Source organism: Juglans microcarpa x Juglans regia, chromosome 1S (genome assembly GCF_004785595.1).
Source record: "Juglans microcarpa x Juglans regia isolate MS1-56 chromosome 1S, Jm3101_v1.0, whole genome shotgun sequence".
Taxonomy (NCBI): domain Eukaryota; kingdom Viridiplantae; phylum Streptophyta; class Magnoliopsida; order Fagales; family Juglandaceae; genus Juglans; species Juglans microcarpa x Juglans regia.
In genome coordinates this window covers 17,561,035-17,586,015 of record NC_054595.1, presented here as the reverse complement: position 1 = coordinate 17,586,015, position 24,981 = coordinate 17,561,035, and the positions used below count along the sequence as shown (strand labels likewise).

Sequence of the window (24,981 nt, the reverse complement as noted above, 5' to 3'; positions counted from 1 at the left end):
GATATCTTGAGTTCGATGAAATACCTTGAATTTTTCAATCAAATTTGGAATTATGGTTTGAAATGGAATCAATCACTTGTTGGGAGTCTCCTTCAATTTATAATTTTTTCAGATTTTTGTTATGTACCTCTTGGATGCCTTCAAACACTGTTGTTGCTTCATCCACATTAGGATTGATGTTGCTAATGAAACTTGTGGTAATGAAGATGGGGCTGCCATCACTTGTTCTGCAAATGGATGATGTGGTGCATCATTTTCCTCTAATTGCCACATCAAATTAAAGCAGGTTAAACCCTTCTCTAATAATGTGTGCTCTGACTATGGGATGATCAGACTTCTAAGCTCAAGTTGAGATGTGGTCCAAAAGAAGAGAGGCTACAAATGAGACAAGCTGAGTTGGTGACGGTTTGAAGGCTGTGTAAATAACTTTGTTTCTAAGGAACCATATGATATCCATAGCTAAAGATGCAAAGAGTTGGAATTATTAATAATAAGAAAATGCTACTTAGCTTCTTCATTGTTATAGCTTTAACTCGTTTAAAGTTGAAGTTATTGTTTGAATATTTTAATTTTTTTTATTTTACTTAATGATTAAGAAAATGATTAGTACTGAAGTTATATATATTTTTAATTTTTTTTAATTGTTAAGGACTTTAAAAATATATTTAAAAATAATAATAATAAAATAAATTACATATTTGTACTGAGATACTCCAGCGGTAAGTTCTGATGATGATTAGATTCATAACTTCTACTTTTATTTTTATTTTTTATAAAGAGAGAATTCCTTAATAAGATTAGAATCTACAACCTCATTCTCCCAAAAAGAAAAAACTAATTGAACTGCAAGTTAACTTAAAAATTAATTGTATACTGTCTATTCTATTAATGTCTTACACAACGTTATATTTAAAGTGTTGTGAATATACATGTATTTTTAAGGGATAATTGGCCATTTATCCATTTGCTTTTCCTTATTTCAGATTTGAGTAATGTTACGTACATTTTTTAAAAAAAATTATATTATAAATTTAGTTAATTTTATCTTTAATTTTTTTAAAATTATAATAATATTTTTATCAAAATGATATTTTTTTCTATTTAATTAAGGGTTTACATATATCATACTCATTTGGAGATTACAAATAAAATTTTTGTTCGGATTTTGACTTTTATGCAACTAATCCCCTCAGCGAGAAATCCCGTTCATAGTAGTTAATGGGCAATACGTGTCACCATACAAGGGTGCCATGTATTTTAATTTTTTTTCTTGCTTTTAAAAAACTCAAATAATAACAAAAATTAAATTATAATACTTTAAAATTTCAAAAAGCAAATAGAAAAAGCTATTTAAAATAAAAAATAAAAAAAGCAAAAAGAGTTAGCCTAAGTAGGGGTGTAAACGGTCTGGTTTGAGACAAGATTTGGGACCAAATCGGTATGCACCGGTTTTATATTTTCAAAAACCGATTCTGCACCGGTTACCCCTTAAACCGATACTTCTAGTTTTATAGATTTCGGTCTGACTTTTCGATTTTAATATAATATATACTATATTATATAATATATATGATAGTATATTATAGTATATAATACTACAGTGATAATATATTGTAGTATATTATAATTGTATTATAGACTATAAAGATATATTATAATATATAGTGATGTAGTATTAGTATAACTATTAATACAATAAACTATAATGATATAAGATTTTAAAATTTAATATTATATTAATTAGTAATTTATCATATAATACAAAATTATTTTATATATAATTATAATTACATACAATATAAAAAATTATAATATATATATGAACCGGTTCGGTTCGGTCTGATCCGATTTTAAAAAAAGAAAAATTGAAATCGGATCGATTTTAACTGATTTTAAGAAAAATAAAATCAATATCGAACTGAATCGAACTCGGTATCGGACCAAATTCACCTGTTCGGTCCAATCCGGTTCAGTCTGATTTACTGTTTTTTTTTTTTACACCTCCTCTAGGCTAAGGGAGAATCCCTACATCCACCGGCCACTATGGGTTTAGTCAGCTTCGGCCACCCGGTGGTGGTCCTGGTGCGGCAACCCACGAGGTGACTACAAAAGAGCCATGGTTGATTTTTCGACCACCCGTGTCAGCAGGACTACATGGATTCGACAATCGCGGTAGGGTTGGACACCCTACAGCTGAACTCATTGATCTCGTGGCTAGTCGAGTTGCTAGTTAGCACCTTGGCCAATAGGTGGCATAGCACCCAGCTCTCTCTTTCTCTCCCTCCTCTTCTTTATGTTACCTTGAAACACGCGGCACTCTTATAGGATGACGCATATAGTGAGGACTAATTTTAAACTAGTCATAGCACTTGTTAATTCTAAAACAAGGTAAAATACATATGTTAATGTTTAAGAAATTTGATATACATCAGTCACGATTCATTTTCACATTATATATTTGATAATTATTTTTTTTTATAAAATATAGAATATAAATATAAATAATGATTGATAAGAAGAATAATTCTAATGCTCAATTATTCCTTTAGAATATGACAAATCACATCATATTACTATATAATCAGAAATTTTCCATAGAAACAAAGCTGCGATCCATTAAGCCCAAGTAATTAGCCTCATTATATACCAATAACTTCAGAAGATGCGATCGTAGTTAATTAAAGAATTAAGTAAACCCAAGTAAAATAGAATCCGTTGCGATTGCTGCTTCATTTTCGTTCTCTTCCATTTCCCAGAAGAAAAATGGCGTTTTGGTGGCCTTTGCTGGTTCTTGCATTAGCTTACGCCATTTGTCGGTTCCTTTTCATGCTCATTCCTCACAATGTTCCCTCCATCGACGTCGATGTCTCAGACGGTATGATTCATAACACCCCCCCCCCCCCCTCTCTCGCTCTCTTTTTGTGTTGCTGAAGATCTGGTGTGGTTTTGCCAATGGCAGTGTTGGAGGATGGGAGTCAGATGCAGGAGGAAAGCTTCATATATGTGAGTTTCTCAACTGCCTTTTTCTTTTTTGCTTTTTGTAATTCGACAGGATTTGTACTTTATCTGAATTTAGTATGATATTAAAAATGACTAACCATTTTTGTGCAAGATTTCGGGCTTAACTGTCTCTTACTTTCCAATTAATCCCAAAATAGGACGCCTGTTATTGATATTATCAGTCTGATCTGATTTAAGAAAGGCAAATGAACTGGTGAACAAATTAATCTCTTCTTTTGTTGTGTAAATTGATTCAGTTTGCGTCAACTTTTTTTTTTTTCGTAGTAGTAGTTCAGAGTAATTCATATTGCTCGTAAAACCTAAAATGGATGTCCAGTTTCGCTTAAGAAAAGCGAAAATAGTAGAATTATGAATTTTATTCACTTTGGTGTACGGCCTGGTTTCTTACCTTTTATTGGCGATTGGTTTGGTGCAGATTCCACCGAGGGGAAGGACGCAGCAGGCGGACCCGAAAGTTCAGTGCTATGAGCCCGCGACAATGAAATACTTGGGGTATTTCCCTGCATTAACATCTGCAGAGGTTAGTGTGTGCTTCTCGGTACTGAGATCAGTTGGCTCCGATAGCTTTATTCTTGTATCCTATTTATTTACTTTTTTAACCTGTATCCATTTGAATTGAACCCCAGATTATAGGTTTTTGACTATATTCAAGATTGAGGACGTGGTTATATACGAATTTATGAGTTGTTTGCTCTGCTTTGGTTGGTTTCTTATATACAGACATTGGAAAGTTTTAGTATACACAATGCAGAGAGAAAAAGAACGGGAATTACACTCAAATCTCCTTTCCTCTCTACTTTTACATTGATGAATTATTTCATTTTTGCCTGAAATTGTGTCATTAATGGATAAATCCATTAATGATATCATGAATGGCTATTAAACTACATGCAGGTGGAAGTTATGCTTGTGGCATTATCATTATTAATGGTCCAATTTGGGGAGTCAAATTTTCATCTAATAGTAGGACTAACGGAGACAATTAATTTCTGACCGTTATTAAGCAGTGATTTCTGTTATAAGCAGATTTTGTGATTCACTGTTGCAGGTTTGCGATAAGCCGAATGATATGCTTGGTGCACATATTTTTTATTCAATTCTAATAGCTCTTTCGATTGCAATGCTGTTCTCCTGAACTATCTTTTTTTCTTTTTCCAGAGATAAACATGATGTATCTGTCGAACTATGTTTTATCATTTTTATACACATCTGCCATTTTGTTCTAACCTGTACGTGTACAGGCATATCCATTATCAATTTATATGTGTGTGTAAGGTCCTTTTATTCATTTCTCGTTGTGTACGTGTAAGTAGCTATTCTTATGCAAATGCCACTTAAAGTTGTTAATAACCCAGAGGTATTCTTAGTCTCCATGATGTCTGTTTATCCATCCATCTGTACAACCTTAAATGAAGTCGCAATGCATATCACCCTACTGGTTTCTGGTGGAATAAAATTTAACAAAGGGGAGGGCGACTACCAACAAAAACTACTGTCTGACATTGCATAGTCCACTAAAGATACTATCCAGTATACATGCTCAGCTAGAACTACTCTGAATATTTGTGCTCAGGTGGAGGAGCGTGTGGCACATGCAAGGAAGGCACAGAAAATCTGGGCAAAGAGCAGCTTCAAGCAAAGGCGCCAGTTTTTGCGGATACTTTTAAACTATATAATTAAACACCAACAGCTCATATGCAAGTAAGGATTCTGTTCCCATAGAGTAGGAGGAATTTGTTTAGCCGTTGATCTCCCCCTTCTTTTTGTTAAATCCTAACCACTTATGTATCATTATTATTATTATTATTTAATGTTCTTTGAACGAGTTAGTGAAGGATATATATTTCTGAATAAAAAAAGTGTGAATGGTTTTTTTTCTTCCCCTCTTCTCTCTCTCTCTGCTAGGCTGGCTAGTTAAATTGGAGTTAGAAGAAGTGTTTGTAATCATAGTAGACATGTGGGTTCGCCATGGTTGCTCTCTTATCCCCCCCCCCCCCCCCCCCCTTCTTTGTGTGGGGGGTGGTTGTCCTATATGTGTGGAATCAATGGCTGTATTATATCATATGCTTAGTTGAGGTGCCAATTTTAGTTCATCTGTCATTTTGTTTAGGGTTTCTTCACGTGATACTGGAAAGACAATGGTAGATGCCTCTTTAGGCGAAATAATGACAACATGTGAGAAGATTACTTGGCTTCTTTCGGAGGGTGAGCGGTGGCTAAAGCCTGAATACCGGTATGTCCTTTTTCCATTAATTTTTAATGATCTCCACTTTGGACGTGAAGGAACTACTGAAATTGTGTTTATATGAGCAGGCTCTATTCTATTCAAATGATTAATCTTCATGCCTACGTAGAAAAAAAAAAGAGACTAATCTTCTTGCCTCTATATTGCTTGTTTCCAATTTTGTGAATGATATGTCCCTGAATATGTGATATCCCATATGATATGGATAAGAGTAGGCGGTGTATGAGATCCCACATTGCTTGGGAAAGAGAAGTTCTTGCTTTTTATAAAGTTCTAATGGGGCTCCAATTGTATCATTGACTAGTCCTTTTGGAGTATAAGCCATGCGGTTTGGGCCTTCCATTGGGGCGTTACAAATGGTATCAGAGTTTATCCGAACCAGAAATGTGGGACTTGAGCCGTGCCACCTACAATGGACAGGCCCGACGAGGACGTCGGAAATTTAAGGGGGATATCACCAGATCCAGTGATAGACCGTCAGAAAGTACACAGTGGCAGTCCAGACTTAGCGCCTGGGACGCAGCCTTTTGACCTTCGACTTTAACTGGAGTTGCACTTAATGAAGCAGAAAGTCGCCCAAAAGCTTATAACAAGATAACCGCTCTCTTTTGATTGGAAAATCGGGTTGCCAGTCCGATTGGACAGAACTGCTAGCCTCCCTCTCTCTGCTTTCCAAAAGACTACCCAGATCCACGCCCGCATGTAGGCAGTTTTGAGACAAGATTCTCAAAAAGGGAAATAGCGTAGGAGATCATTGAAAGAACTTTCGATGACTTCGAGGCGAATCCGGACTCTTAACCGCATTTTCATTTCGGCCGGCAGACTGTCTTGCTTAAGACAATCGATTTCAAAGGATTGGGCTCGGAGCACCCTTTCCCCATTACGGATGGCAAAATCCGTTTGGAAAAAGCTCTTTTATCGCGGAATTCCCTTTTGACTCGATTTTTAATTTCATTATGGAATTCTCTCCCAGAGCTGTGGAACTAACGACTCTATTAGAAAGTAGAATTACCAACTTTTACACGAATTTGAAAGTGGATGAGATCGGTCGAGTGGTCTCAGTTGGAGATGGGATTGCACGTGTTTATGGATTGAATGAGATTCAAGCTGGGGAAATGGTTGAATTTGCCAGCGGTGTGAAAGGAATAGCCTTGAATCTTGAGAATGAGAATGTAGGGATTGTTGTCTTTGGTAGTGATACCGCTATTAAAGAAGGAGATCTTGTCAAGCGCACTGGATCTATTGTGGATGTTCCTGCGGGAAAGGCTATGCTAGGGCGTAGATTGTGATATCCCTATGATATGGATAAGAGTAGGCGGTGTATGAGATCCCACATGCTTGGGAAAGAGAAGTTCTTGCTCTTTATAAAGTTCTAATGGGGCTCCAATTGTATCATTGACTAGTCCTTTTGGAGTATAAGCCATGTGGTTTGGGCCTTCCATTGGGGCGTTACAGAATATGTCCTGTTAAAGAACTCTTATGTCTCCCTTTGAATGTGGCATCATACCAATTGCCCATTCATGATGAACCTTATCACTATTGCAATCTCCCACTTTCTACTCATAAACTTGAATATCTTTCATGTAATACGCAAATTGGGATATATTCGAACTATATGTAATTTTTTTAATTCATGAAATTCATCACTGTTTTTGTAGATCTTCTGGAAGATCAATGCTTCACAAGAAATCCAAAGTGGAATTTCACCCCCTTGGTGTTATTGGTGCCATTGTATCATGGAACTATCCTTTCCATAATATTTTTAATCCAATGCTAGCAGCTGTCTTTTCAGGAAATAGCATTGTGATTAAGGTATCTAATTTCTAACTACCTACATTTATGTTTTGTCATTTCAGATGCCTTGCACATTCACAAAAAACGACACTGCTACACTGTTGTCTTTGTCTTTATTTCCTTTAAGTTGGAGGTTGTCTTACACCCTATATTCATGTCTACCATTGTTACATGTACCTGTATCATGTTTTGTTCTGCTTTAATTGACTTAAATTGGGGAGGTTACTTCAAACATAATAAATTTCTTTTGGATGAGTAATTTTACTGAACTTTAATTTTTAATAATTTGCTTGTAAATAGGTCTCAGAACATGCAAGTTGGTCTGGATGTTTCTATTTCCAAATTATTCAATCAGCCCTTGCTGCGGTTGGAGCTCCTGAAAATTTGGTTGAAGTTATTACAGGGTATGCCCTTTTTGTTTAGATCTTTTATTATCTATGTGTCAGGAATTTTTGTAGACTGTTAATCAGACATTTCTCTCCAAAGCTTTGCTGAAACTGGAGAAGCACTGGTGTCTTCTGTTGACAAAGTTATATTTGTTGGATCGCCTGGTGTGGGTAAGATGGTATGATCTTTCTTTAGACAATTGAATGGACTTGATTTTCTTTTCCAATTCTGAAGCGAATTATCACTTTATTATTGTTTGATCATTATTACTTATAAGAAAAATTATGTTTGATCATTACTTCGCTTGCAGTGACTCTTGATGTCTTAAGCATGCATAGATATGCATCGAAGCAAATACCAATGAGTGGTGGTTATATATGGTTATTATTGTTTTTAAGATAAAGGCAGCTTTAATTTGAAGTTAGTAGTTTTTTTTTTCTTTCATTTTTTTTTCTTTATCTACTGATCAAAACTATTTTTTTTTTTTTTTTAATATTCTTCAACCTCAAAGAACTTAATTTTTTTGAGGTTTTACGCTCATCTATAAAAGGTGCCTGATGAATTGAAATTTCTTCCACCCTTAAAAAGGAAGCATATTCTTATTCGTGTGCCTGCTGTTATAGCAAATTAGTCACTGCACTCAATTCAGTGTTTGCCTTGCTTATAGGTTGGCATGCTTGCTATTTCTGCAGATAATGAGAAATGCCGCTGAGACACTAATCCCCGTTACGCTTGAGCTTGGTGGAAAAGATGCATTTATTGTGTGTGAAGATGTAGATGTGAATCACGTATGGGTCCTACTTGAGTTTCTTTTTCTTTTCTTTTTTCTCTTGTAAGTGGACTTGACATCCATTTGTGCTGACATGAGTTGATCAATCCAATACAGGTTGCACACATTGCTGTTAGAGCTGCTCTTCAATCAAGTGGACAAAATTGTGCTGGTGCTGAGAGGTTTTATGTCCATAGGGAAATTTATTCTTCATTTGTCAGTGAAGTGGCCAAAATTGTTAAATCCGTTTCAGCTGTAAGTATATTTTTCAGACACGATATACTAAAATGCTTATTTGTTGTCTAGCATTTGTGTTTTCATAATATTATACAACTTTGAGTTGAAGTAGTTACTTGGACTTGTGCTAATCAGCACTCAAAAGTCTTGCCTGTAAGTCCATACTGTAAAATCAGGGAAATTTCTATTTTTGCATATACTTGGTGGATATTTAGTTACTTCTGGTGTTTCCTATGAAAACTCATGTTGGAGTTCAGGATACACAATTCACCATTATTGATGGTGATTTAGGAAGTCGATGGTTTCACATTTCAGTGCAAAACTGGCCTCAAATGCATTATTGACTTTGTGAAATTATGTATTTGACCAGTCGATGGATGCACTGAGCATTAAATGATCCAGTCATTGGGTTTTAACTGTTATTGGGCATAATGAATCATCAGTGTTGGGGTGAAACATACAGTTTTAACTCTAGTGTTACTAATCTGGAAAAGCCAGCTGCCAACAGCCTTGTGAGGCATTGAGGTTAATTTCCTGAAATGCAATGTTTTTGCATACCTTACCTCTTGTGAATGTTGCTTTTCCTGGTGGATTCTTTCCTACATGGAAATGCACACTGATTAAATAAAGCATGCCAAGGGAATTCACTTATTTTTAAGCCAAGATTTTTTTGACAATACAAAGTGTTCTTGACGTACAGAGGGAGTATATAAGATAATTACCTTATCAGAAAGTACCTAACATTTGCCTATTGTTTGATAATCTTTTGAAGGGCCCACCCCTTGCTGGTAAGTATGATATGGGAGGCATATGTTTGCAAGAGCACTCTGAAAAGCTTGAAAGCCTTATCAATGATGCCTTAGAGAAAGGAGCTGAAATTGTTGCTCGTGGAAGCTTTGGTAATATAAGTGAAGGTGCAGTGGATCAGTTTTTTCCTCCCACCGTGATAGTGAAAGTAAATCATTCGATGAAGTTGATGCAAGAGGAGGTACCAAAACTCTTGTGTCTGTTCTGAAGCATTTGCAATTGTCTCTTTTGGTCTGTGCATCCGAAATGTGCATATGGTGTCATAGATGTTGAGGACTACTTTCAATCATGAAATAAGTTTACACTTAGTATGATGATGGTTTTAGTGGTTAGTATTGAGGCCATTCTTGAGGTTCTGTTTGCTCTTTTCTTGCGTGGTATGGAAACAGTAAGGAACTTGAATATAAGTATAGGATCCATGATCTTTACTCATTATTTGAAGGACTTGCTCATTTTATGCAGGCTTTTGGACCAATCATGCCGATAATGCAATTTAGCACGGATGATGAAGCTGTGAAACTTGCAAATGACTCAAAATATGGACTTGGCTGTGCTGTTTTCTCTGGCAGTCAACGCCGTGCCAGAGAGATAGCTTCACAGATACATTGTGGAGTTGCTGCAATTAATGACTTCGCATCTAATTACATGTGTCAGGTAATATTATTCTAGTGCTGTTATTGGATAATGTATTGATCTTACTTTCTATCAAAATTCATGCTAGGACCAGGTAGATTATTTACTTCACTTGAATCAATTGATGTGGATTATATTTGTTTTAAAACATCTACTACCATCAAGATTAGAGCCCACAGGGACATAAAAGTCTTTTTGCCGTATAAATAGGTAATTATGCACGTGAATCATGTATATCCTTCATTGGGGGGAAAAACTTAGTTTCTATTCATATAACTGTTTTAATTGGGAAATAATTGGTCATTTTTATCCTTTAAACCTTATTTTTTTCCTGTTTTCTGCTCATACTTTCCTCTGTCAAACCGTCTAAGGATAAAATGTACTGAACCTTGGAAATTGCTGTTTATACAACTGAACTGAGCTGCCTCTTGATTTTCCAGTCCCTTCCATTTGGTGGTGTGAAACACAGTGGATTTGGACGCTTTGCTGGTGTTGAAGGGTTACGAGCTTGCTGTCTTGTAAAATCAGTTGTTGAGGATAGATGGTGGCCTTTTATAAAAACAAAGATACCTAAGCCTATACAGGTCATCTTCGATCTCTCTTTCCATGTGTGTTTTTAGAGTATGCAAAGTAATAATAACAATAATAACAACACTGATTATTTTCTCGCTTCGCAACCATAGTATCCCATCGCGGAGAACGGTTTTGAGTTTCAGGAGTCACTCGTTGAAGCCCTCTATGGCCTAAATATATGGGAACGCCTGCAAGCACTGGTCAATGTTTTGAAGATCCTCAATGAGAAAAACTCTCGTTCCAATGGAACTAAGAAAAACGACTGAGCACGATGCATGAGAATTGCCAACACTGCCCTTCCACCTTGGGTTTACTGCGTTATGATTGTGGACATTCAAGATTTCGAATTATCATAATTTTGGGCATGATCCTTAGATTTCCCCCCTTTTCTTAATTTTGGGCATGATCACGAGATTGGTGGTATGTTTCCCTAATTTGTCTTGCTCATGGCTTCTTAAGCGCTGATACTCCTGTCAAGTCCTGGAGGTCCCCTTGTTTTTGTTGGATCAGTACCGGACTGGGTTAGGTTGAATTAGATAACACTATTAACTGGTATCATAGTCTTAATTTTGATAGTGTGATGAGTATAATCTGAGATTCTGAGTCCGAGGATGAACAATCTAATTTTGAATTGGGTATGCCACTGCCTACAATTTTGAGGATTTGAATCTCCTGGAGTTATTGAATGAACTCTAGGACCTAGAGGGAAACATATGAAGTGACTCCACAGCAGTTATTGAGCATTTTTTTTTTTTTATACGCTTGGGGAGCGGGGGGTTTCGAACTCAAGACCTCTATTTTGGAGACTGTGGGTTTATGCCAATCAAACTATAGACCTTTGGCTAGATATTGAGAATTTAATGCTGGTCAAGAAATTCACTAGATAATTATAAATATTGTGGGATCTATTTCATGTCTTTATTACTCTCTCGCTCTAAGCCCTATAATTCGGTTATGATGTGAGTCCACAACAGTTATTGAGCATTTAATACTGGTCAAAAAATTAAAAATTCACCCGGATACATATAAATGTTGTGAGGGCCATTTTATATATTTATCTCTCTATCAACTCTTAAGCCCTAGAGTTTGGTCAAGACAAATCTCAATTTGATCTTGTGAGAGGATAAATTGTCCAATAATTTTAAATTGAGTTTACTACAAGACTTGATAAATCTGCATATTATTATTTTTTAATAAAAAAAACTAAAATAAAAGATAGTCTATAAATTTCATTGTCAGATATAATTATACAAAAAATTTAATAATTCTCTCATCCTTTAAAAATTTAAGATTTTCATTATTTCGGAATAACATGTGTTGTATAATGAAGAACTTAATTTGAACTAGTGCTTCAAACACAGTCACACATCCTACGAAAAGCTTCCACTTACTTTTCTCTCGCAAATCAAGTTAATATATTAATTTACTGATGGCTACTGTAACCGTTTAATAATAGTGTAATGAATGAATGAATACCCATCATACCTTATGTAAAATATGTAATCTCTTTTTGTTTTTTAGATCACATAATATAAAAGTTAAAAATTAAATAAAATATTATTAGAATATATTTTTTTAATATTATTATTATTTTAAAATTTAAAAAAATTAAATTATTTATTTTATTTTATATAAAAAATTTAAAAAAATTATAATAATAAGATGAGACGTAAACGTCTTGGAAGGGATATTGAACTGCTTGTTCAGGATGTATCGCACGTCCTCTAATGGTTGTCTTCTTCCTTGTAAAACTGATCTAGCATCTGCTCTTTGCCTGAGAGAAATCAAAATCATCTCTGGATATTTTTTCTCCTACACCGCCTTAAGATGAATCACGAGAAATACTTTAATGAGGTCTCATTTGGGGGAAATCGGACCCCCCCAATTTTTCATTAATGTCACCGATCCCTTGAAAACCCAAAATATTTTCTTGGGTTCTCAGCAATAGATTATTAGATATCGAGTGAAAAAAAAAATATATATTTTTACGAGTTCTTCAAAGGAGCTTGAAATCTATACTATTACCGATGGATCCTTTTTATTGGGATAAGAATAATAAGATACATAAGGCCCCGTTTGTGTACAAGTTTTCTAATATGGAAAAAGCTATTGCTCCCCGCAGGGGCTATGGTTTTTTTTTTTTTACTTAATGATTAAATAAGTATTTTTTAATAATATTATGAATTTTTATAAAAAAATATTTAAAAGAGTTAAAAGAATACATATAAAGAAAAGTAATAATAATAATAATAATAATAAAATCAACTAGAGGCTAGAGGCTAGAGGGAGCTCCCAGTAGTGGGAGTAGAGCCACCCTTCTCATATTTTTATCTATCTTCAAATATTTTATTCACAAATATTACTCAAGTACAAAATACTTTTCAATTTTAAATATTCAACTTTTTTATCTAATCATTACCTAATCATTATAATTTTTCCAAACTTTCAATCAAAATACAAAAAATAATAAAACTTTTTCAAATTTCAAAACAAAAATAATATTAAAATTAATATTCAAACAATATTTTAACTTTATAATATTTTTATTCAACTTTTTCCCTCTCATTTTTCAAAATCTAATAAACATCTTAACTCAAGTCATTTTTCTACTAGTTATAAACTATTTTATTACTATTTACAAATATATTGAGATATTCTAAATATCAATTGGAGCCTCTAAAGAAACCTAAATTTCCTAATAAGATTTTTAGTTGATATATAACATCTTGACACAATTCAAATAAAATAACCCAAACAAACCAGTCAGCTTACAAGTTTGGATATCAAAAATACCTCAAGTATTTTCAGAATACTTCATTACTATTTATTATTACTTTTCACATATTTTTTATTACTATTCATTATTTTTCACTATTATTTAATATTCTATTATTACTTTTTCATTACTATTCACAACTATTCTCAACACTACAACTTCTAGATAATATTCCCGTTATGTGACTCGAAACTGACAACTTCTAGATAATATTTAAGATGGTGTCACATGACAGCTTAAAAGGGTATGAAATTCATTGTTATTGAAGGATTAGCCAAGTCGTGCGTCTATCATTGTTATTGAAACTGACAACTTCTGGATTGAGAAGTAATTTCAACTCATCTCATTTTATCATTACAATTTTTTCAAATTTTCATATAAAATAATAAATAATTCAAAATTTTCAAATATTAAAAAATAATATTATAATAATATTTTATTCAACTCATCTAAAACCATCTCAACTCTCAATCCAAACAAATTACACTAAACAACAAAAACTCTTCAAAGGAATTTTGCTTCATGTATATTATCATCATATCGCCACACATCAGCCTCTGCTCAATGAATGTCTTACTAACCAAAACATGTTAATATTTCATATAAGGGGATGCGTATATAGCTAATAATATAAGGTGAAAAAATGAAGCAATGAACAGTAAAAGTTAGATTACGATATTTCAGTAGGGTGTTTACTCTAATACAATATATGCACAGTAAACAGTGAACATACTCTAGCATTCATTTCGGTTGTAGTGTAAGGATTTGGTGCGACATTCTCGGTAGTAGCTTTTCTGTTTAGCATATACATAAATGCTTGTAGTGTAAGGATTTGGTGCAACTTTCTCGGAAGTAGCTTTCCTCTTTAGCATGCATTAATGCTTGTTCTACTTCTACATGAACTAAACTGGATGAACAATGGAGCGAATTTACCTCGCCAACTTGAATCTATTAAACACTTACCGTGGGAGGTACTTTGGCAGTTCTCTTTTTTGATCTTCATATTCTTCTAGGTCTAGTTCTGCTGGTAACAGAAACCTTGTATGATTCCAGCTGAACATCCAGCTTCGATGGGTCTAGAGATAACTTTTCACTGATGAAAGCATCCAAATCAATTCCAGTCCCACTACTTTCTGTGTCTTTGCCTCCGGACAAGCCAGAGGAGAGGCCAACAGAGTCCTCATCAATGCTATTTCCATTATTTTCTGTTATATTTTCCAGAGATTCCTTTCCCTTGTTTAATGATTCCCGGCTAAACTTCAAGAGCCTCTTTATGCTATCAATTGCTGGATCAATGATATCTAAGAATCCCATAACCCATGAAGCATCATCCACAACTTCTGTACGCTGTTTCATACAACCAAAATTAACTTGGTCTTGTAGTAGTAACAAGACTTTGGGAAAGGATAATTTCTGAGAAAACTTATACTTAAAGGCTTGTTTTGAAATAGATCTCATCTCAAAATTCTCAACTCATCTCATCTCATCTCCTTCCCAAATATAATTCAAATACAGACATTTTCAAATTAATCATTACAACTTTTTTAAACTAATCATTACAACTTTCTTAAACTTTCAATTAAAGTAAAAAAACAATTCAATTTTTTCAAATCCCCAAATAAAAATAATATTATAAAACTATATTCTAACAATATTTTAACTTTATAATATTTTTTATTCAACTTTTTCTCTCTCATTTCCTAAAATCTAAAACATATTTAACTCAAACTATCTCAATACTATTCACAAACTATCTTACTACTATTCACAAAATTATCATCTTATCTCACTCTCTAAACGAGTATGAAGGAGTTACTGACTGAATGGTGCCACAAAAATAAAGAAAATATTTTTCAAGGTTTAGAATTGCTAGATAGTTAAGATTTAGAATTGCTAAATAACATACGTCACTTTAAGGTCACTGCTTATAGTAGGACATTAAACGTGTTAAAAACTGATATTGACCAAATCTGACCTGCTGAAAATAGAGGTTTCGTATTTCCTCAGCACGTACAGAATTGCCCTGATCCTCCTCCAATGATGCCCATGTCATCCAGGTTACATAACTTTGTGAATTTATATTCAACGAGGACCTAAATAATCTCCTGGCTGCTGATAAATTACCAAGCCTCTGTTCAAGAACACCCCAAGCCTGCAATGATTTTTATTCTGGTAAGTTGTAAAAATAATAATAATATAGTCTGCAATCTCATAGAGCTACAACACTAAGCCAAACCAAACAGAACGTGTTGTTGCTACAACCATCACATGACATGTTCATTACCTGAAGACATCGAGCAGCACTTTCACTAGTAGAGTTAATTGACAGGGCTATTTGGTACAATTCCCTTGCCTTTGCGATGTTTCCTTCTTTCCATTCCATCCATCCCCATGCCTAAACAGCCACAAATCCTAATCACTAAATTAGTTTTACAGTGGTTCACAAAGTGCTTGGAAAGAAAGGTATGGACACGATTTCTTGTGCTAAATCATTATAACGCACGGAGAAATCAAAATACAAGAACTACTAACAATCAGAATGGGAAAATATAGATTGAAATAATCCGTATCACCATCAGAGGCAAGCACAGAGACAATCAATCATCTTCTACTTATCATTGTTGCCGTTGTTGTTGTTTTATTGGTGTTATTATTATTATTATGTGTGGCTGGAACTCAGTTTCCTAGCTCTGCGTGACTTAAAGTTAACCAGCCCTTAACTACCTAACTTGAATGTTTCAACAAGAAAACGGTGAAGGGAAGCAACAAAAGCAATTAACTCTCTCTTCAATTTTGTTTGTCATTTGCTAGATTTACCAGCGATGACATGGATGGAATGAGAAAGACAAAACTGGAACAGCAATGATATGGATGTATTTAAAATGGTAGAATAAGTTACTTACAACCCATACTGGTTGGTGCCTTGGATCCAATTCAGATGCTCTCCTGAACAGCACCCGAGCAAGGTTCGTAGATGAGTATTTATATTCCAATAAAGCAAGAGACTGAAGGAGAACGGGATCCCTAGGATTAAGTACATGGCCTATTTTTAGTAGTTTTCTCCCCTTCTCCATATTGCCCATATTTGCTTCAAAAACTCCCCACACATGCCATGCAAACCTATTCTTGGGACTTGCCTGGACTGCTTTCTACATATTTAAAGAAGAATCACCATTGAGAAATTATGGTAAAGATCAATAGCCCTTGACTACCAAAAAGGTACATCGAAAAAGAAACAAAATCAGCATGGCCTTAATGTAGAGCCGGCCACAAGCAATGTCATACATTTTTCTCTGGCTTGCCGTGTTGCAACTAGGAAATGACACTGATGGTAAGAGTATTTCATTGTAATAAAAATAATCACCTCAAATAGCAGCCTAGCAACGGTGTTGTTTTCTTGTTGGATCTCCAATTGTGCCCATGCCTTCAGAATATTTAAAATATGCATGAAAATTTACTTCAGTAATCTCACACCCATGACAGTGAAACTCAATTCAAAAAATAAATAAAAGCCTATAGATAGGGACAATCAAGACAAAACTTACAAGCCAACTGGCACAGCTTTTGGGGTTACACTTAGTGGCCTGCCTGAACAAATACCGAGCCTGCTCATTGCGATTTGCTTTAGCTTCCAGCATTGCAAGCGTTTGATATACATATTCATTTCCACCACAAAATTTTAAAGCTTTGGCCAGCAGTTGTCTCGCTTTCTTTATATTTCCCTGTTTTATCTCTAAAACTGCCCAACCATGCCAGGCAGCTATGTGCCTTTTATTGGCAACAGTTGCTGCATCAAATAATTCTCTTGCTCTTCTTATATTTCCCATCTTGTTTTCCAAAACAGCCCAACACTGTTCCAAGAGAACATGTACTTGTTAACTTCAACAATAGACCATATTAAGGAAAAGACAATTGATTTTAATAAGTCAAATTCAACGAAACCTATCCCCTGCATGTGTAATTTATTCTCAGAAAAGGGAAAAAAATGCCTTTTGCTGGCATCCCTAACTATGATGCATGTAACTGACAATGTAAAGAAAGAGAAATATGTTCTTCATCTTGGATTTTATATTCTCAATCACATTAGTTCATGTGATACATTTTAAGTAGTTTTTAATAAGGTAGTTAATTTATGAAACCCACTAGCATGTGTCCTGTCAGCCAATGTAGAGAATTCGAGATAAAAAGTAGTATTGCTCAATTGTAAAGAGGTGAAGAGTGAGCTATGAGAGCGTTACACAAAGGAAATTTAAAAGGGGTATACTCCTCGTGCTTTTTTTACGGCTGAAAATGTCCAAGTTGCTTTCATCACATAAACCTTTATTTTTTTTTAAGATAAAATAAAAAAAATTAAAAAAAAAAAAAAAAAAGATAAGAGAGGATACTCAACATTACAACCTAAGTTTCAAATAGAAGTGTCGGGTGCCAAAATTAGTAGTTTGAAGATCACATTGGAAAAATGACGGTAGCTTGGGACTAGGGGCATGTTTGGACATTTGGACTATCTCAAAATTTTGTGAATAATAATGAAATAGTTTGAATGAGAATATTTTATTGGGTTTTGGAAAAAGAGAGATAAAAAGTTGTTTGAATATAATTTTTTAATATTATTTTTGTTTTAAAGTTTGTAAAAATTGTATTGATTTTTGTATTTAAGTGATGATTCAGTAATGATTAGATAAAAAAGTTAAAAATTTAAAATTGAAAAATGTTTTATATTTGAGTGATATTTGAGAATGAAATTATAAGAAATTTTAAGAATTTTGAGAATTCTCAATGTCCAAACATAGTTTTCCAAATTAAAAGTTATCCAATTGTCTCCGGTTGAAAGTACAGCAGATCAGATCAATGCGCACGCCAACTGTACGGTTTTCCCACTTGAATAAGACAAACTCCACAAATTAAGCATGAATGGTAATCAATGTAAGCAGTTTCATACCGACCTAACGGAACAGATACTGATGGTCTGGAAAAGAACGGGTGTATGACTAGATCCTTTGATTTATAGCAGATGGAAATACGTTCCCAAATTAATCCTACTAAATATAACTAATTTTTATTTAAATATACCCAAAAAAACATTAATACCCAATTCTAGAAAACTAAATAATATTAATAACAATGAATAGCATCCTCTCCATTTAGCGTAAAAGATTTAGTATATTTACCGTATTTTGATCAATAAATAAGGCTATGGTGCAGCAAATTAATATACGCAAACCAAAAGCAAAACAAAAACAACAAACCTGCCACAAGTAGGGATTTTCTCCTTGAGTAGCCTGGCAACCTTTCTCATACACAACTCTAGCTTCCGCCATTTTCGATTGCTTACTCAATATCTTCCCCAACGCCACTGAAGCCCGCCCATCTTCCGGCCAATAATATATGCACTTTTTTTGAGAAACAAATCCACAAAACCCAATGATCAGAAACACCTAGCTAGCTTAGCTCCAAAATCTAACAAATCATATGATCACATTAAAAGCTTTCATTGCAACAACAAAATTATATAAAGAGAATCAAATTAAGTACACCAAACCTTCTCAAGTATTTCCTGGGCTTCTTCATACCGAAACCTCCTTGCTAAACCTTTCGCTTTATACAGCGCCAAGTCCAAGTTCACGGCAAGCGGCTTCTCCAGCTGCAATCCCGATGCCTCCACTCTCTCCGGCTCGAACAACGGCATCTTCTTCGCGAACTCCTTGAGGCCAGCATCGATGGCCGAAGACCTCAAATCCGCGTCTTCTTCACTTTCTTCACTCTCGCCGTCACCAGAAGACTCCATCACGGGACGGCGAACGACGAGCACTTTCTGCGGATAAGAATCCTTCTTGGAGACGACGTCTTCGGTACTGATCTCTTTGGTAGGTACAGACGAGTCTTTCTCCAGAACCGGTGGGGGCGAATCTTGGGAAGAGCATGACGTTACGGAGAGATAAGACGGCGAGGAGGAGAAGTGATGGAGAGGTAAAATGGGGATTTTGAAGGAGAGTTTGGATAGTCTGTGTGGGCTTTGGGACGTATAGAAGACGGTGAAGTTACAATTCGAAGAAGAAGAAGAAGAAGGAAGAAATGGCATTTTTGGGTATAACGGATTAAACTGCACATGATATGAATGTCACGTACCAGCAAATGAGAGGCCAGCGGGGCTGGGGAGGAGGAAGATGTGTTAAAATACTGTTATACCCTTCTTCTATGATTTAGTCATTACTGTTTCATCTGAATGAAAGGGTGTTTGAGTAATTCAAGTGTTTAATTGTGACTGGTCTATGATCGGCCACGGGGTTCAGTCCTAAAACTTAAAAAGTTAAAAGAGAGTGACTGCACCGACTGTTGCTCTGGCTCAGCCCTTCCTTCGCAATCCAAACAATCGGATTTTTATGCCACGTGGAGACATTTAGATGGTTGGTTTTTTTGTTAATGCTCACCATAGTCTATCGAAATCGAGAGCAATCTCCTGCCATCAAACTCACGGTAACCTTATAGATTTAAATAAGAGAAATGACTGAAGTAAATTTATGACCTAATTTGATATGGTATGTCAATTATAAAGAGTGGCAAGTAGTTAACAACGTTGTTAGGTGAAGTGTGTGTAAGTAATACAGTGATGTCGTTTAGTAGAAGTAAGGGGAGTTATTGGTTGTATTCAAATACGCTATCGTTTTAATACATTGTATAAAAGTGTTGGAGTATAGCATCAAAGATAGAAGATATAGAATTAAAGTCAAAGTATAAAAATGGCAAATTAGAGAATGAACATTGACAGTTATTTCTGTTAATAAGTCATCTCTGTTATTCACTTTCTGTATCTGTGTAAATACATGTAAAGGTTGAATATCAGACTCATTCAATGCAATATACGATAGTCTTCATTTTTCTTCTCTCTATTTTTCAGCTTTTGTCAAGTTTTTAACATGGTATCAGTTTAAAACATTCTGCAAATCTTTTCTTTCTGGAACTTGATTCTTCTGTTTTCTACACTACAATATTTTCTCAAAATCTTGTAGTGACTCTTGATACGATCTGCAACTTCTCTCAAGATTTGTTTTTCAAGATCTGCAAATCTGTGTATTCTTTATCATTCTTGAAATGGCTTCTGAAAGTTCTACGAATTCTGTGAACATTAATCCATCAGATGACTCTTCCAGTCCTTACTACCTTCATCCAAGCGATAATCCAGGTGCTCTTCTAGTCTCAGAGATATTCAATGGAGATAATTATGTTGCTTGGAGTAGATCGATTGTTATAGCATTGACAGTCAAGAATAAAGTTGCATTTGTTGATGGTTCTATCAACCCACCTTCTACTACTCGAACCATTGCACACACAGCTTGGTTGCGTGCAAACAATTTAGTGCTTTCTTGGTTGATCAACTCCATTTCCTAGGAAATCAGAAACAGTTTGTTGTATATTGCCTCAGCCTTGGATTTTTGGAATGAATTGAAGACTCGGTATTTGAGAAGTGATGGACCGAGATTATTTCATCTTGAAAAGTCTTTAAGTTGCATTAATCAAGGTTCTTCCTCAATCAAAGAATATTTCAGTGCTTTCAAAACACTTTGGGATGAGTATGTGAGTTATCGTCCATTTCCTACCTGCACATGTGGAAAAATGTCATCTTACACATGTGATCTCTTTACTTTCTTGCTGCAAAGACAGTAATCTGATTATGTTTTAAAGTTTCTTGTTGGCTTGAATGATTCGTATGCCTCTGTCAGAAGTCAATTACTTCTTGCTATTTCATTACCAACTATGGCCAAAGTGTTTTCTCTATTGATTCAAGAAGAGTCTCAAAGACAACTTAGCAATTCAGTTTCTAGTGAAACTCATGCACTGATGGTAAAGCAGTTGAACCCAGCAACTTCATCATCTTGATTCTCAAAAGAAAGATCCAAGAAAGTTTCACTTCATTGCACACATTGTGGATACAATTGACATACCATTGAAAAATGCTTTCAGCTTCATGGTTATCCCGTTGGGTGGACTGGACCAAAAGGGAAACGAAATTACTCTGCTCATAATGCCATTTCAACTGAAGTCTGAAATCAAACCAACAATGAGGAACCAAAGTTTTCTTTAACTCCTGAAGAGATTAATAAACTCATAGCTCTTGCCAATAATTCTCAGTCTTCTACAACTGTTCAGCCTTCAACTTGCAATCTTGTTACATCCTCAAATTTCTCTGGTAATGTCTCTACTTCATTGACTCAAAAATCCAATTACCATTGGATTCTAGACACTTGTGCAACAGATCATATGATATATTCACCACTTTTATATTGTTCTCCTCCCAAAGATATCAATACCTCAATAAACCTACCCAATGGCCAAACAGTCCCAACCACCCATATTGGTACAATTTGTCTTTCCAATCAGATTTTCCTATCAAATGTACTATGTGTACCTTCATTTTCTGTTAATATCTTATCTGTCTCAAAACTCACAAATACTCTAACATTTGCTTATCTTTTTCTCATTCTCACTGCCTTTTACAGGACCAATCCCTGAAGAAGATGATTGGGATTGCATTTGAGAAACAGGGGCTCTACATTTTACAACAAGTTGATCCTAAGGCTTCTTCCTGCAACACATCTAAGTCTAACTCAGCCTCTTCTAAGTCTAACTCCGCATCTTTTGCTTCTGTTGTCTCACAAAATCCTCTAGATATCTGGTATTATAGATTAGGTCACGCATCCCACTCTAGATTGCTTCTCCTCAAGAAGTTAGATCCCTCAATTTCTATCAATTGTCAAAGTGTTTGTAATGTATGTCCATTAGCAAAACAAAGAAAGTTACCCTTTGTTGTATCTCATACCAGTTCTAATAAAATTTTTGATTTGATACATTGTGATATATGGGGTCCATTTGCAACAGTTTCTTATTCAGGTTATAAATTTTTTTTAACAATTGTTGATGATTTTACAAGATGTACTTGGGTTTATATGCTTAAAACTAAGTCTGAAGTCTCTTTTATACCCAAGAATTTTATTAACATGATAAAAACTCAATTTAACACAACTGTTAAAGCAGTAAGGTCTGATAATGGACCAGAATTTTTCATCAATGAATTTTATCATGAAAATGAAATTTTACACCAAAGAAGTTGTGTAGAAACTCCACAACAAAATAGAGTAGTTGAAAGGAAACATCAACACCTAATTAGTACAGCTAGAGCTTTAATGTTTCAAGCTAATATCCCCTTATCTTTTTGGATTGACTGTGTGTTAGTTGCTGCCCATATAATAAATAGGATTCCCACCCCACTTCTCAAAAATAAAACACCTTATGAAATGTTGTTTAATAAAATACCAAAATTTTCTCATTTAAAGGTTTTTGGCTGCCTTTGTTTTGCATCCACATTGCAACATCATAGACACAAATTCGATCCAAGAGCTACAAAATGTGTCTTCCTTGGATATCCATCTGATATCAAAGGTTACAAAGTCATGAATCTCAACAACAATAAAATTTTCATTTCAAGGAATGTCATATTCCATGAAAATGTTTTCCCTTTCAAAGAAATCTCCACAAATTCTCATACTCATTCTTTCTTGTTTCCTACCTCAGAGAATTCATATAGTACAGATTACTCTCTTAAAATTCCAGTTGCTAGTTCTAACCAGAGTGGATCACTAAATCTATCCATAAATCACTCTATGACAAACCTTGATCCAAATATCTCCATAACTCATGATCAGTCTAATAATAGTCCAAACAAAAGAAAATCCTCTCGAGTTAGACAGAAACCTAGTTTCTTGCAGGATTACTATTGCAGCAATGTTTCTTCAAATGCAACTCCTCTCACTTCTTCTAATGATGGTTCTAAAGGTAATTCATATCCTATCTCATCCTTTCTATCTTCTAGTAGACTATCTAATTCCCATAAAACTTTTCTTGCTTTAATCTCAAATTATCCGGAACCTAAATCCTATAAACAGGCTGCAAAATTTCCTGAATGGCAAAAAGTTATGAAAAATGAATTTGAAGTTTTGGAATTAAACAAATCTTGGAACCTTGTTACTCTACCTACAAATAAACAGACTATTGGTTATAAATGGGTATTTAGAGTCAAATATAAAGCTGATGGAAGCATAGAAAGGCATAAGGCCAGATTAGTGGCAAATGGCTATAATCAACAAGAGAGTTTGGATTTCTTTGATACTTTTTCTCCTGTGGCAAAAGTGACTTCCATTAGACTATTACTTGCTGTGGCTGCAATTAAAAACTGGCATCTTCATCAATTGGATGTAAACAATGCATTCTTGCATGGTGATTTACAAGAAGAAGTTTACATAAAGCTGCCCCCTGGAATGCCTAATGCAGAAAATAAGGTTTGTAGACTTTTGAAAAGCCTTTATGGTCTTAAGCAGGCATCTAGAAAATGGTTTGAAAAAATGTCCAATGCCCTCATTAGTTATGGTTTTACTCAAGTGAATTCTGATTGCTCACTTTTTATAAAGAAATCTACAACATCATTTATAGCATTGCTGGTGTATGTTGATGATGTACTACTGGCTAGTGATAGCCTACAAAGAGTTTCTACATGATCAATTTACTGTAAAAGATTTGGGGCCACTAAAATATTTCCTTGGCTTGGAAATATCAAGATCCAAAGCAGGTATTTTCCCTTGCCAAAGGAAATATATATTGGATATTCTTCAAGACACGGGAACAATTGGTACAAAGCCTGCTGCCTTTCCAATAGAGACCAACTTGAAGCTGACAGCCACTGATTCTATTTTGTATGAAGATCCATCAGCCTACAGAAGACTAATTGGGAGACTATTCTACTTAACACTTACAAGACCAGACCTTGCATATTCAGTCCAAGTACTAAGCCAATTCCTTGCTAACCCTACTGGGAGTCATCATCAAGCAGCAGTTAGAATGTTAAGGTACTTGAAAGCCACTCCAGGTCAGGGATTGTTCTTCTCGACATATTCATAATTGCAACTCAAGGCATTCTCAGATAGTGATTGGGCAGGGTGCATTGATACAAGAAGAAGTGTCACAAGGTTTGCAGTATTTTTGGGAAACTCATTGATCTCATGGAAGTCCAAAAAGCAAGTAACCATCAGTCGGTCCTCTGCTGAAGTAGAATATCGAGCCCTTGCTGCCACAACAAGTGAAGTCTAATGGTTGGCTTATGCACTACAGGATTTACAAATTCACCATTCTCAACCAACATTGATGTATACTGACAGCAAGTCTGCAATGTCCATAGCCTCCAATCCAGTTCAGCATGAAAGAACCAAACACATCCAAATTGATTGTCACTTAGTTCGTGAAAAGTTACAGCAAAACCTCATCAAGTTATTCTACATTCCATCTCGACTACAATTGGCAGACATCCTTACAAAACCACTTGGTTCTTTACCTTTTCACCATACTCTCCGCAAGATGAACATCCTTAATATTCATGTTCATCTTAGGGGGGTGTTGGAGTATAGCATCAAAGATAGAAGATATGGAATTAAAGTCAAAGTATGAAAAGGGCAAATTAGAGAATGAACATTGACAGTTATTTATGTTAATAAGTCATCTCTGTTATTCACTTTCTGTATCTGTATAAATACATGTAAAGGCTGAATATCAGACTCATTCAATCAATTTCAGAAGTTTTAATGCAATATACGATAGTCTTCATTTTTCTTCTCTCTATTTTTCAGCTTTTGTCAAGTTCTTAACAAAAAGCATCCATGAGTTGAATTCAAACATTTTCGTTTATCTCTCTCTCTC

General features: G+C 34.9%; 2 protein-coding genes across 2 annotated transcripts; one reads left to right on the top strand and one right to left on the bottom strand.

The window, feature by feature from the left end:
* Positions 1-2,674: 2,674 nt before the first annotated feature.
* On the top strand, positions 2,675-11,021 carry LOC121245965 (aldehyde dehydrogenase 22A1). The gene is made up of 14 exons (XM_041143900.1): positions 2,675-2,875; positions 2,960-3,003; positions 3,437-3,541; positions 4,595-4,722; positions 5,132-5,254; positions 6,925-7,078; positions 7,361-7,464; positions 7,547-7,625; positions 8,140-8,235; positions 8,334-8,471; positions 9,226-9,441; positions 9,723-9,914; positions 10,334-10,477; positions 10,577-11,021. Exons 1-14 carry the CDS (start codon positions 2,764-2,766, stop codon positions 10,730-10,732), a joined length of 1,791 nt encoding a protein of 596 aa, XP_040999834.1. The 5' UTR covers positions 2,675-2,763; the 3' UTR covers positions 10,733-11,021.
* Positions 11,022-13,886: 2,865 nt separating this feature from the next.
* On the bottom strand, positions 13,887-19,357 carry LOC121245963 (protein high chlorophyll fluorescent 107). The gene is made up of 8 exons (XM_041143899.1): positions 18,782-19,357; positions 18,489-18,632; positions 16,788-17,093; positions 16,607-16,666; positions 16,146-16,391; positions 15,527-15,637; positions 15,218-15,394; positions 13,887-14,589 (listed from the first exon to the last, which is right to left on the bottom strand). Exons 1-8 carry the CDS (start codon positions 19,319-19,321, stop codon positions 14,242-14,244), a joined length of 1,932 nt encoding a protein of 643 aa, XP_040999833.1. The 5' UTR covers positions 19,322-19,357; the 3' UTR covers positions 13,887-14,241.
* Positions 19,358-24,981: the final 5,624 nt, after the last annotated feature.